Here is a 15,107-nt window from a genome sequence, read left to right on the forward strand (position 1 = left end):
CTGTAGTCTCAGGGTGGCCTCGAACTCATGGCGATCCTCCTACCTCTGCCTCCTGAGTGCTGGGATTAAAGGTGTGCCCCACCATGCCCCGCTAAGTTTTCTTTCAACAAAGGTTTCTATGTCAAACTCTAGAGCCCTGCTTTTAGAGAATTACATGTGACTAACATGTCCTGCTCTCTCTCCTGTTAAGAGGTATGATTATTGCATGATAGTCCCTCTCTTGTTGGGCATGATAGATTTCAACAGATGTTGGCACACTCAGTTTCCACAGGTCATTCCGCGGGAGTGTTTAAGGTGATGGTGACCTCTGTTGTAGCTGGACGGTCTTTTGGAAGATGCCCTATGGACTTACAGGGTGTCTCTGTTTTTCCTGATAATCTTTGCCTTTGCCACTTGTATACTGAATTATTTGTTTTCTCCAGTAGCTGTAATGACCAGAATAAAGCATGTGGCTCTCTTATCATAAGTTTTAGACAGGCTTTTTTAGCTTGTAGATGTGGAGATTCTTCACATTTCTAAGTAAATGCTCACAAGAACTTTTTGAAGATAGCAGAGAAGTACTGCGCTATAGTCTGTTTAATTTAGCAGGGAAAGTTATGTGGTGGAAAGTGTCTTCAGAGGTCTTGTTGCAACATAAGCCTAAAAGGCTGCTCTGTACTCATGATAATGAGTCTAAAATGTCTAAATGAATTAACAGATGGGCCAAAAACCTTTTGTTGTTGTTGTTGTTCATTTTTATTTATTTATTTGAGAGCGACAGAGAGAGAGAGAATGGGCACACCAGGGTCTCTAGCCACTGCAAACGAACTCCAGACGCGTGCATCCCCTTGTGCACCAGGCTAACATGGGTCCTGGGGAATTGAGCCTTGAACCGGGGTCCTTAGGCTTCACAGGCAAGCGCTAAGCCACCTCTCCAGCCCCCAAAATCCTTTTGAAAGCAGTATTTTCTTTTTTTAAAAAATTATTTATTTATTTATTTATTTGAGAGCGACAGACACAGAGAGAAAGACAGATAGAGGGAGAGAGAGAGAATGGGCGCGCCAGGGCTTCCAGCCACTGCAACGAACTCCAGACGTGTGCGCCCCCTTGTGCTTCTGGCTAATGTGGGACCTGGGGAACCGAGCCTTGAACCGGGGTCCTTAGGCTTCACAGGCAAGCGCTTAACCACTAAGCCATCTCTCCAGCCCTGAAAGCAGTATTTTCAATAGCCTTTCCCTTCCTAGGCCTGAAATCATTTTTATCAAATTAGGAGAAGCAGAATTTACCAATGGGATCTTTTTTTCTCAGAGTATCTGTTAAAGCTCTGGTATTCTAAACCACATGTGAATGGTAGTTCTGACAAGTAACGGTAACTTAGGAATCTCCTCATTTTCTGGGCCAGGCTGGAAGATTATTTCGAGAAGTCTTAGTTGACAAAATGCTTTGACTACTAACAGATAGTTGCTGTGCATGGTGTAGTCAGTGCAGATAGCCCAGCGTGAAAGAGTTTGCTCAAGTCGCAGCTTCCTTACAGAGACACAGAGAATCGAGTCCCGTAGCTACAGCTGTCAGAACCCCGAACCCCCAATGACGCTTCAATTTCGTTGCCCTCCCCAAAGCTATTCTTCTTTCTTTGTAGGTATCAGTCAGAGCCGGATCTCTCACTGGCTGTTGCAGCAGGGATCAGACCTGAGCGAACAGAAGAAAAGAGCATTTTACCGATGGTATCAACTTGAGAAGACTAACCCTGGTAAATATTATTTTCTTTCACTTATTTTGTGTAAAGCACAACACATGTAAAATAGTTTCATGCTGTACTGTGTTCCTTTATGCAAACAGGTATCTGACAAAACTCTAAGCTCTGACTAGAATTAGTTCTAGGTTTGGGGCTGGCTTTTTGTAGTCACCTCTTCCTCTAAGCCACCTCGTTGCTTCCAGGTGATGTGACTTTTGGACAGACTGGAAGACTGTTAGTCTGCTTTGCTTCAAGTGCAGGAACTTATGTTCGAATGCATCTCCTTTTTGGATTTTTTGGGCAAATCTTGTATTAAGTAGTTGCATGGGTTTAATATGCTTTACTTAGTTCCTGCTATGCCATTCCAGTGATCTGTCCTAATGTTTCTGATTCCATGGCCTGGGTGATCTGTTAGATGAAGCGTCCCTACAAATTCCCAGGAGGTTCATGGCAGAATAGAGCCTTTGTACGTGCAGTTGCCACAAACAGGCCAATAGATTGTGAGGGTCTTTTAACAAGTGACATAGCAAGTAAAAATAAGAAGTCACAGGACTGACTGCCTCAGTGTGCACATCACACCAGCCAGCAGTAGTGAGCTACTCTCAAGTGTAAACTTAGGGTTGAGAAGTCTACTGTAAGGCTGCTGCCATAAAGTGTCAGGGAAAATACTCTGTTGTCATAGCCCTGACACTCAGCTGGAAATGAGGAATGTTCCATAGACACACGTGTGTGTCTGCAATAAGGTTTTGTTGTTTCTCAAAAAAAAAAAAAAAAAAAAAAACTTATTCTCAGCCAGGCATGGTAGTGCACGCCTTTAATCCCAGTGCTCAGGAAGCAGAGGTAGGAGGACCACTGAGTTCAAGGCCAGTCTGGGACTATAGAGTGAGTTCAGTTCCAGGTCAGTCTATACTGGATTGAGACTCTACCTTGAAAAATAACAACAACAACAAAAACCCATAAAGAATAAAACAGACTTAACCATATCATCCTACAATGAATTTTCTAGATTTACTCTTCCCTCATTTTCTCCTTTGAAGTGTTCCAGATATGCAGAAAAGTCAAAGGAACAGCAGAGCATCTTCTTACTGGGTAGAATAATTATGCACATTTTACTATATTTGATTTTTTTTCTCCATAAAGTAAACAAATAAATTTTTAAGATTTGTGTGTATATTCAACATAACCATAATCCCCATTATTACCCTCCAGAAAATTAATAATTATGCAATATCTAATTCTGCATCACAGTTTTCTCATTGTTCCAGAAATCTCTTCTCCCTCTCTCTTTATCTCTTCCTCTATATCTATCTCTGGCTCTTTCTCAGTTGTATCTGTTTTAGGTTGGCAAATTAGAACGCCTCCCTAGATTCTTATAACACCAAACTTATTTTTAGTGACATGTATTTAAAATCCTGAAATCTTGAAATCTTTCAGAATGTCCCACATTCTGGATTTTCTGAACTTTTACTTCTAAATAACTTAATCCTTTATCTTCTGCATTGATTATGTGCTGGAAGTCAGAATTAAAGGTTTCCTTGGGTTCATTTTGAACATTTTTTTTCAAAAAATACTTCATATGTTATTTAGAGAGGCTTGTCTGTGCTAATGGCATCAATTTACACTTAAATACAAAAACCCAATATGGGGTGATGGATGGGGGAATGGATTGATATGTGAATAGTGAAATGTTAGAAGGGACAGTGTATGATTTTAACTTGTAAAATGCTTTTAATGTTGCTCTACATGTTATATATATATTTTTTCATGAAACACTGGGGGAAAATTCTATGGGAATGCTGTTGCCACATAGCATGAAGCCTGTCCTATTCAGGTGTGGCAGTGTTCTTAAGCTAGTTGTCATGTTAAGGTGGACCATCAGCTCTTGACTTGCAGTTTGTAAGTAATCTTTGTAGAGCAACATTTTTTTTAATTTAAATTTTTGTTCATTTTTATTTATTTATTTGAGAGTGACAGACAGAGAAAGAGGCAGATAGAGAGAGGGAGAGAATGGGCATGCCAGGGCCTCCAGCCACTGCAAACGAACCCCAGACGCATGCGCCCCCTTGTGCATCTGGCTAACGTGGGTCCTGGGGAATCAAGCCTCGAACTGGGGTCCTTAGGCTTCACAGGCAAGAGGTTAACCATTAAGCCATCTCTCCAGCCCTGAAGAGCAACATTTTGCTGTAGGATAACCACAGCATGTGCATTAACCTTGTATAATGAGGAAATTGGGTACTGGGGTGCTTCCTGAAACTCAAAGCACTGAGTTCATATCTGCAAACTAACCGAAGAATTGGCAATTCTGGATTCAAGAGAATGATTTTTAAAATGCTACATTTTGTTCAGATTTTATAAAGGAGTGTGGAAAGGGGAAGGCTGAGAGGTAAGGGGAAACAAAGTGGGGAGAAGAAAAGTGCCCCATGTGGAGCCCAAAAACCCGTGTGGGCCACATGTAGCTCAGGAGTCCATGTGACCAGATAGAGATCTTGGGAAAAAAACATGGAAAGTTCAAGAAGCTCCTATCATGTGGAGAGCTGGAGGAGTTGAAGAACACACACACACAGTAAGGGCTAGGCAGCCCTTTCTGGTTGGACCTGGGCCCAGCCAGCCCAGGCCCAGCCAAGGGAAACCTCACCCACAGCTAGAAGTTCCCAAGTGATTAGAAAGGGAGAGCCTGACTTCCCTTGGAAAAAGGTATTTGTAGCCTTAGGGTGGTGGGCAGTCTTTGGGTTAGGGTTAGGGACTGTCTCAGGAAGAGATTAGCTCAGAGGGGCTGAACTTGACCAATCAGTGTTCAAATCCTATGCAAAACCTCCCTCCCAGGAGGGGTCATGCCTGTTTATGGAAAGACATTTTTTTGGAACTAGGCAAGAGATAATAAAAGCTTTCTTGCCCTTTTTTACCTTCAGGGGTTCAGTCACCCTAACTCTATCCCCCTTCACTTGCATTGATGGTCGTAGCATTCCTCAGACACCCTTGTTTGAATCAGTTCTCCCAGTGGAGATTCAAAAGTTAGATAAATCAAATCCATCTTGACTTCAACACTTAATCACCTGGAATTTTTTTCTGCAAAGAGAATTCAGGTTTCTAATGATGCCCAAATGCACAAGCAAACCTCTTAAAGTAATAACTCTATTCTTATTAGCAGCTTCATGACCCAAGGCAATGCCGACCAGGAGAAATAACATATGTGATTTTAAATTTTCTAGTAGCCATATTTCAAAAAGATAAAAAGAAACAACAAAAATTTAGTGAAAGGATATATTTGAGCAAATATTTTGTCAGTTTGGTATTAAATTAGCAGTTTAAAACTTGAGCTCTCCCTGCCCCCTGCTTCTTTCTCATCCCAGTTCTTGTAAATCTAATGTATGTTCACACTTACAGCACATCTTTTCAGACAGATTTCAAGCGCTCGGTCCTCACCTGTGACTTGTCGTTACCATATAAGAACACACAGCTTTCAGATATACTTAAAGCCACATGTTCCCCATGATACAGCAGGACAAGTCAGGAGAGGGGAGCAAATCGGTGCTTCGTGGAGCATCTTCTGCTGCTAACAAAGATGCAGTTATGTCAAGTAGGAACTGAGCTGACCCCAGGGGTTGGTGACCTCAGGGGCACTGCTCGTTCATTGAACAGGGTCCACCAGCAAGGTATAGGGAAGACCAGGAATAACTTGACAGGCGCCATCGGCCACATCAGACAATCATATCAGCCCCCATGAGAGAAGGGACTTTGATGTTTGGATTGGCACTCGGAAAGAACTGGCATAGACTCTAGTCCTAGTTGTGAGGCTCCATTGCCACCCTGGGGCCCAGGGCTGGTCTGCAGCCTCGGGCAGTGCTGAGGAAGCGGGCAGATGCTGGGATCCTCTGCTTCCCTGCAAATAGGAAGGAGGGTGGAGGGGACTGATCGTGGGGTGCTGCTGACTGAGGAATGGAGTACTCCTGGAAGTGTCTGATTTTCAAACTAGGAATGGTAGTTTTTGTTTTTAATCACAGTTCCTGGTTAAGCATATCTTGAAACCAGAGCTAGGCTCACCCAGCTTTGGGAAAGTGAAGGAAGTTGGGATGTAGGCCCCCACACTGGGAAAATGGGAAGGATGACCCACCCTCATTGAGAGCTCTCTTTACATCTCCTTGGAGGAAGGAGTGCTCTTCAGTGTAGACATTTGCTTCTCAGGAAAGCACAGCATTACTGTCACCTTTTCCAAGGACTGGTTCTTTTGCTTAAAAACCAAATCCATCCATCTGACTTCTCCTTTATGTTCTAACTTAAAGGTAGCTAACTAGAAAAGGGTAAGCTCACCATTTTCAAAGGGTGGGTTTTTTACGTTAATAGTATTAGCAATAATTGAATATTAGCACCTTAGTTTAACTTCTGAATTCCGTTTCACCAGAGATAAATTTAATTTACATAAAGTGTCTTAACAATTACTATCCCATGGTTTAAGCAACTCGAATGACTTGCAAATAAGAACATAATGTACAGCAAGCAGCTATTTACCAAGGAGAAGGAGTGGATAATCGATTCTCAGAGGACACTCTGGTCAGTCCGTCTCATTCAAACAAAGCAGTAACTCCAAAGTGCCTTTAGGCTGTGAGCAAGAGCAACCCTATCCTTTAAACAAAATCGAAGGTTATTTTAGAGTCAATAAAATCAAACTGCCCTCTTACTTCTCACATTAGAGGTAAAAATGCATCTATCAAAATTGGGGGAAGAGGTTACTAATTATATAACATCTGGATGTTTCTTTTTCTTTTCAAAATTTTGATTGATAGATTGATTGCAGGGCTGGGGATTGAACCTAGGCCTTGCAAGTACTAGGCAAGCACTGTATCACTGAGCTATGCCCAGCCCTCTTTCTCTGCCTTTGAAAGTTTTGAGCCATTTATTATAGGGTTGGAAAATACATATAAAGTGTAATGTAAGAAAGGAGGCATGGATGAAGAGAAGGAAACAACAAAAATCTTTCTTTTTCATTTTAAGATAACCAAAAAAAAGAAAAGAAGAACCTTGGTTCATATGGTCTAAGGAAGCAAGCTGTCAGTGCTTGCTTGTTTGCCATTTCTTTTCATCGTTACTATTGGTGGTGGTGGTGGAGGGGTGTGTGTGTGTGTGTGTGTGTGTGTGTGTGTTCGCACTCACAGTGACGTTCCTGCCTCAGCCTCCCTCAGTGATGGAATAAGAGGTGTGAGCCACCATGTAGCCTTTATTAGTAGGTAATTCTCTTATGTCATAACTTTTTTTCAAGAGCAAGCAAATCACCAGGAAATATAAATAGTATCATGCTTTTACATATATTCTAGGAAGAATGTAAAATTAAGGAAAATTATAAAATGACAAACTTCTTTGTTTTCTTCTGTAATGGAAGCATTTAGAAAACAGCCAAGGCATGTTTGTGTGCTTTGCCTTGTCCTTGGCCTTAACTCTTTCTGTTGTGTTCCCTGAGTGGAGTTCTCCTTTTCATCCTCTTGACTCTAGATCCGTTTAAGCTTCTCTTTATATGAACTCAGCAAGAAAAACAAAAGAATGGATATTTAGGTTATTTTTACTGATAATCCAGTAGCTATAGATAAAGTATAATTCTCTGATAAACAAACCCATCATCAGAATTTCCCAGCATAACCCAAAGTCTGCCAAGACTTATAAATAAAATAAGCTGATGGAAACTAATCAGATGTACTTTATCTTGTTTCTTATGAAAACATTTACAAGAAAATGCCAAAGAACCAAGTGCTAAATTCAGCCTGGTTGACATCAGAGGAGCTGCTTTATTTAATCAAATTAAGCCTAACAGTCTTTTTCCTTGTCTAATTTAAGCATCACTACAGCAGACAAGGTTTGCTGGGACTGCTTGGCTCCTGGCACTTCTCTGCGTACCTCTGCGTTAAGCAAAGCCTGCCAGCAAGCCTGGGCATCAGGCCCCTGAAGTTGATCTGGAAATCCAAAGTCATGCCCAATCGCTCCTCGGCCTTTTGGCTTAGATAAAGTGTAGTATTTATCCTTAGTTTAATATGTGATCCATCCTCTGGCCAACGACATGCCCACTTCTTCCCATGTAGATGGTCAGAGCTCAGGGCAACATACATATGTGTGGCCTGGCACAGAGGGACTACTGTGGGGAAGGAAACTAGAGCAGCAGTGCCATTCTCTTGCCAGCTGATTTGTAACCCTGGTAATTTTATCTAATAGAGAATATGTACTCAAAGTTAAAATATGTGAACAAATGATGAAGGTTATTATTTCTTATGGGTTTAGACTTGCTGAGTGAAAGTGCTGATTTTTGTTTTAATGGGAGTTCATATATAATGTAGAAGAATGTCTCTGTAAAGTCCACATTTTTCTTGTAAGGCCCTTTCACCAGCTGGGGGCACCTGTAATGACTTCAGGGGAGTTTCAAGGTTTGTCTCCATTGCTCTTACATCCTAGTATCTTTGTGGGTTTTTTTTCCTGTCAAAATTACTAACTTGATCCTATTCTTGCATCATTTAATGCTCTTCATCCATTTTGACCAAAGCAGGGTAAAACTGGGATTTCTAAAAGAAATATGTTTATTAGAATGCTTCTTGTGCCAAAATTGTAATGACTGCTGCATTAGAAAAGAAATAAAGCAAGAATCGCTGTGTGCTTTAGGAAAAATAAGAAAGACTTTGAACCAGGCCCAGCCAAATCCTCACATTATTTTTGCAGAGTGGACCCCTTTTCCTTAAGCTGCTTAAAGAAGGGGTTCAATTTAGAGTTTCATAATGGACAGGCCAGGAATTTTTTTTTAAAGTAGGTTTCCATATGATTTATTTATATCCTCTTAAATTTTTTTTTAAAGATTTTTATTTAGTTATTTGAGAGTGAGAGAGAGAAAGAGGCAGATAGAGAGCAAGAAAGAGAATGGGCACACCAGGGCTTCCAGCCACTGTAAATGAACTCCAGATGCATGCGCCCCCTTGTGCATCTGGCTAATGTGGGTCCTGAGGTATCGAGCCTCGAACCGGGGTCCTTAGGCTTCACAGGCAAGCACTTAACCGCTAAGCCATCTCTCCAGCCCCGCCAGGAATGTTTTTAAGTCCTAAGGTCAGCAAGCTCTTCCTATAAAAAGCAAATAGTACATATTTCTTATTTTGGAGCTATATGATCTCTCACAGCTACTCACGCTTCTGAGTTTTGGTAGTGCTGGGAAATGAACTTAGGGCCTTGAACATGCTAGGCAAACACTCCCTCTAAACTATATCCCCAGCCAGCTCTGCTGGTAAGTAGAAAAGTAGTCATAGAAAAGACTGACAGAAGTGACTATGTATAAATTAAGATCACAAGGTGTGCCATAAATAAAGATAAGGCAATGACAAACTGGGAAAAATAATTACACCTATATTCTAGTGATTGATGTGGTTTCTACATACAAAATGAATAGCTCAATAGAATATATCAGGAATCCAAGGGCAGCTGAACTGGGTGCTTTGGGTTCAGCATTCCCATGAGCTTTCAGTCAAGTTGTCAGCCAGAATTGCCTTCACTGGACTGAACAGACTGCTTGCAAGGCTTCTCACCTCACACGGATGTTGGCAGGTCCGAGTTCCTTACTGCCTCGTGGCCTTAGCATCCACTGTCCAAGTGTCCTCTGACATAGCAGTGTGTTCTGCCTGCAAGAAAAACAACTAAGACAGACACCATTATCTTAATCCTGGTTCAGCTAGCCCCGAGGTCACTTGTATCCAAACCCAGAAAGACGAAGGAAAAAGCCATCTTGGACACTCTACAGAAGTCATAATGCGGAGAACTCTAGAACCCAGAGGAACATTCTTCACTCCACGCAGCCTTTCCACATGGCGAGGTTAGGTTTCCTTACAATGTCCAGATGTGAATTTGCTCAGATTCCTTAAAGGGCTGCTGAGCCCACATTCCAGGGAACCTTGACAAAGTTGGGAGCTTCCCTTCTCATGTTCCCCATCAGTACTGTACCACTGGCCTAGCCCAGGTCTCAGAGCACGCCGACCAGGCGACGTGACTTACCGTGAGGGTCATTCTTTGAACGTGGCCCACGGTGTCACCGTCACACCATGCTGGCATGTTCTGCAGTACCCGTGAATGAAATGGCACTGGCTTGCAGGCTGGAGAGACGGCTCAGCGGCTAAGGCGTTTGCTGGCAAAGCATAAAGACCTCTGTCTGCCCCTCCAGATCCCACATAAGCCAGATGCACAAGATGATGCAAGCAAGAAGATTGCATATGTGTACTAGGTGGCTAATGTGTCTGGAGTTTGATTGCAGTGGCTGGAGGCCCTGAAACGTCAGTTCTTTACCTCTCCCCCACCACCGCATCTCCCCCCATTAAAAACATTGGTTTGGGCCAGGCTCATTGGTTTGGGCCAGGCGTGGTGGTACACACCTATAATCCTAGCACTTGGGAGGCTGAGGTAGGAGGATCGCTGAGTTTGCAGTCAGCTTGGGCTAGAGTTGAGACTCTATCTCAAAATGCTAAAAAAAAAGTTTGGTACTGGATATATTCTGGATGTAAAGTTAATAGAATTTGTCTATAAGCTGCTTGTATAGTAAGGGGGAGAAACAGAGAAGTCAGAGATGAATCTGATGTGCATATACACATGCAAAAGGGAACTGATGAAACTGAGATTTTTGAGCTCAGCAGTTTGAAGACTAGAGCTCTATTTGCTGAGATGGGAATGATTACAGGACAGTATGTTTGACATGATCAAGCGCATCCAAGTTAGTATGGCCACCACAGACAGGACTATGTTTGACGAGGAAAATCAGGATTGGTTAAACTAGCAGGCCCTTAAGTAAGAAAAAATATATAAATGCAGTCATTATAAAAAAGATAGAGGGGCTGGAGAGATGGCTTATTAAGTAAAGGAGCTTGCTTGCAAAGCTTCTTTCTCATACTTACTCATAAATAATTTTCTTAAAAATTTTTTTACAGGTCAGCCTGAGCCAGAGTGAGACCCTACCTCGAAAATCCAAAAAAAAAAAAAAAAAAATTTTTTTTTAAAAATAGAGCCAACAAGCCTGGTGACACATGCCTGTAGTCCCAGCTACTTGGGAGGGTGAAGCAGGAGGATCAATTGAGACAACATAGTAAGAACTAGTTTCCAGAAGAAAGTGGCGCAGCGAGGGAGAAGAAGATGTGCTTCATGGTGTGACTTGCCTTCTTCTGCCTCAGCCTCCCAAGTGCTGGGATCACAAGTGTGTCCTATGCCCTTTCTTAAGTAGAGATTTGCAGAGGAAGGTACACCAAACCAAAGTCCTTCCTTCCCATAAGGAGGTAGACTTTGTGCTTTGTTTTGAAAAATGCCATTAAAGAATGATAGACAAATGACCAAGTAAAAAAAGGGTGGCATATAAAAACAACTAATATTCCAGGCATGGTGGCACATATGTTTAATCCCAGAACTCAGGAGGCACAGGTGGGAGAAACACTGTGAGTTCAAGGCCAGCCTGGGATGAAAGAGTTAAGTTCTAGGTCAAACTGGGCCAGAGTGAGACTCTACCTTGAAAAACCAATAAAATAAAATAACTAAGGCTGGAGGATGGCTTAGCAATTACAGCATTTGATTGCAAAACCAAAGACCCAGGTTCAATTCCCAGGGACCCATGATGAACAAGGTAGCACATGCATCTGGATGGAGTTCATTTGTAGTGGAAGGAAACCCTGGCACACCCATTCTCTCTCTATCTGCCTTATTATCTCTCTCAAATAAATCCCCTCTCTCAAATAAATAAATACATAAAAAATCACTAATATGAATGTTTTCAGAAAGAGGTTTTTACCTCTTGGGATTATTATTTTGGTCAAAGTTTTTATATACAAATATTAAATCAGAGGCTGGAGAGATGGCTTAGCAGTTAAGGCGCTTGCCTGCAAAGCCAAAGGACCTAGGTTCGATTCCCCAGGACCCACATAAGCCAGATGCACAAGGGGGCGCATGCATCTGCAGTTCATTTGCAGTGGCTGGAGGCCCTGCCACACCCATTCTCTATTTCTCTCTCTCTCTCTCCCTGCCTATTTCTGTATTTCTCTAAAATAAGTAAATAAAATATCTTTTAAAAAAATCATTGATCTGGGGCTGGAGGGATGGCTTAGCAGTTAAGCACTTACCTGTGAAGCCTAAGGACCCCAGTTCAAGGCTCAATTCCCCAGGACCCACATTAGCCAGATGCACAAGGGGGTGCACGCGTCTGAAGTTCGTTTGCAGTGGCTGGAAGCCCTGGCATGCCCATTCTCTCTCTCTCTCTCTCTCTCTCTCTCTCCCTCCCTCTTTCTCTATCTGTCACTCTCAAATAAATAAATAATAAACAAAGAATTTTTTTTTTAAATCATTGATCTGTAAGTTACAGTGGAAAAGCAACAGTTTGTTATATTCAGAGCTCATTGCTCTCAATTTTGTGCTATTCCTGTCATATTGGGTTTAATAAATTGCAAGATATTTGCTGAAAATTGCCTTGTTTATTCCAGGGGCTACGTTAAGTATGAGACCTGCCCCCATCCCAGTGGAGGATCCTGAGTGGAGACAAACCCCTCCTCCAGTCTCTGCCACATCTGGGACCTTCCGACTCCGGCGAGGGAGTCGATTTACCTGGAGAAAGGAGTGCCTGGCTGTCATGGAAAGGTACATGTCTCCTCTTCCTGTGACACGTTCCCCTGACTTGGGGAAGAAAAGTCTTGGAAAGGTTGGCACAGTTTTAATTTCCAATTGAATTTAGGTTCTGGGTTCTAACCATGAACATGTTGTGGGGTATTAGAAATACTGCCTCACTCCAGTGTCCAAACTCATGAAGCAGTACTTAGCATCTGCCAACATATCTTGCTTACTATTTCATTCTGTCCTTGGCAAACATCTTTAGGGGAAATGTTTTTGAATTTCGATCTGTTATACTTAAAAAAAAAAAAACTCCTTAAAGTGTTTATTCTCATCAAAAATGTTGGATTTGAAAGGAAAGGAGCGTCGTGAGATTAGCCTCCTTCAGTAAGGATGGCTCTGTGTGAGCTTGGCCCCAAAGGTTTAAAATGCTTGATTTTTACTTTGATTTAGAAATGTATGCTCTCATCCCAGTTCTGGACCCTGACCCATGTTTGGTACTCAGTTCTTTTTACCATAGGTTGACTCCCTCCATCGGGTATGGTATAATCCGTACTCATCAAACGTTCTCTGTTTAGCATGGACCTATGGTAGAATTGTCCTTTCCTTCACCTCTATGTATGTGATATTCCAGCAGGCTAATCCTTTCACACATCTACACATCTAATCCGAACAGTCAAGTGGCCCACTGGGGGCAGAATCAGAAGACCCTAACCCTGATGACCTCTGTACAATCACCAAAAATAAACTGTAATGTCTTCATTTGTAAAATGAAAGTGTTCAGTGTTAATAATATGTCATCTAGGACTTTTTTCTTCCTTTATTATTATTTCCCAGCTCATTAATATCACAACCTAAAAGAGGAGATTCACAGTGCTAAGTACAGCCCATGTTTTTGTTCTTGTGATATACGTGACTTTAATAGGTTTGCTTAAGAAGATTGGACTCACTAGCCAAAATGCGTTCCCGTCTATTCCTCTGTACTGTGGCTTATCCACGGATGTACTCTGTTCACTTTTGCTCTCTGAACTGTAGGTGAGCGTGGAAGGTGGGGGCTGGAGAGATGGCTCAGCAGTTATGGTGCTCAGCTGCAAAGGCTAGCAAAAAAAGCCAGATGCATGAAGTGGTGTATGCATCTGTGTTTACAGTGGCGAGAGGCCCTGGTATGCCCATGTTCATTCATTCATTCATTCTTTCCCGTTGCAAATAAATAAAACATACACACACACATATATATTTAAAAAAATAGATAGTTCTGTTGAATAATGAATTCTTATATGTCTGAGTGGCTAAGGTGAACGAATGAGACTTTGTTGTTCTGGAGATCAGACAGTTACAGACTCCATTCTTCTCATCTAGAAGTCTTGATTCTTATTAAAAACTTGTTTTGAATATCCCACATTGCAGGTGGGAATTAAATTATTAAATTAAATTATTCACAATATTATATTTTTTCTCCTAGGTAACATAATAAATGTTGGTATTACTTCTAACTGATATTAGTTCTCATTAATGCTACTCATGTAGCCAGTTAATTTTTTTGTTAAGATTCCAATACGTGGGGCTGGAAAGATGGCTTAGCAGTTAAGCGTTTGCCTGTGAAGCCTAAGGACCCTGGTCTGAGGCCTGATTCCCCAGGACCCACATTAGCCAGATGCACAAGGGGGCACATGTGTCTAGAGTTTGCAGTGGCTGGAAGCCCTGACGTGCCCATTCTCTCTATCTGCCTCTTTCTCTCTCTGTCTGTCGCTTCAAATAAATAAAAATAAACAAAAAAATTTTAAAGATTCCAATATGCATTTATCACAATGTCAATGGAAGAAAAAAAATAATTAAAAAATTGTGAACAGAGAAATGATAGAAGATCTTCCTTGTGCATTTTCAGAATTGAACCACAGACTTTGGGTTCATTTATTAATGTTTCTCTCTCAGGCAACAACAACTAGCTATAGTCATACTAAATAAATTTTACTCAAAAAAAGTACATTTAGCTTGTGTAAGGCTCCCATTTCATCCTAATGTATATATTTTAACTTTAATTTTAATTAGTAAGTGTCTTTAGCACTATTTAATTTTATATTGCCTGGCACAACTGGAGAGCATAGGGTTTATGCCGATAGTTGCAAAAATGTAGACTGTCTTTTAGGTACAGAATAGCAATCGTAGAGATGCTTTTCACTCTGGAAGCAGGGGACTTTTACCTTCTAAAGCAGGATATGAAATGCTCTAGCCTTAGAGTGGCACACAATGTGTGGGGTTTTGTTGTTATTGTTGTTGGGGGCTGCTAAACCGAACCTTTGGATGAATACATATGCATGCTGTAAGCCTTAATCAAATGCTAGTATAGGATAAAAGTCAAAAATGGCTTCCCTCCTCACACCATGTAACAAGCTACATTTCACATGGATCAGGAATGTGAATTTCATACCACATATGATAGAAGACATGGATGGTTCATTCATATCCTGAAGAGGGGCAGATGTTTCCTAACAGACTCATAATCCAAATGCAGTAAGAGAGATGGATGATAAGTACAACTATGTAAGTGAAAAAAAAAAAAAAACCACTTTGAGGTAAAAGTGAACTAAGTAGAAAAGACAGATTGGGGCTGGAGAGATGGTTTAGCAGTTAAGGCATCTGCCTGCAAAGCCAAAGGACCCCAGTTCAATTCCCCAGGGCCCACATAAGCCAGATGCATAAGGCAATGCATGCATCTGGAGTTTGTTTGCAGTGGCTGGAGGCCCTGGCACATCCATTCTCTCTGTCTCTCTCTCCCTCCCTCCCCCCCCTCCCTCTCAAATAAATA

At 41.6% G+C, this 15,107-nt stretch overlaps 1 protein-coding gene across 11 annotated transcripts in view; it reads left to right on the plus strand.

Annotated features, from left to right (window-relative positions):
- Hmbox1 (homeobox containing 1) overlaps positions 1-15,107 on the plus strand; it is a 168,325-nt gene that overhangs the window by 110,476 nt on the left and 42,742 nt on the right. For all 11 annotated transcript variants that reach the window (XM_045130522.1, XM_045130525.1, XM_004671398.2 and 8 more), the window contains 2 exons: positions 1,619-1,729; positions 12,178-12,331. In XM_045130522.1, coding sequence (XP_044986457.1) covers positions 1,619-1,729; positions 12,178-12,331 — 265 coding nt within the window. The remainder of the gene's footprint in view (positions 1-1,618; positions 1,730-12,177; positions 12,332-15,107) is intronic.

This window comes from Jaculus jaculus, chromosome 12 (genome assembly GCF_020740685.1).
Source record: "Jaculus jaculus isolate mJacJac1 chromosome 12, mJacJac1.mat.Y.cur, whole genome shotgun sequence".
NCBI lineage: Eukaryota > Metazoa > Chordata > Mammalia > Rodentia > Dipodidae > Jaculus > Jaculus jaculus.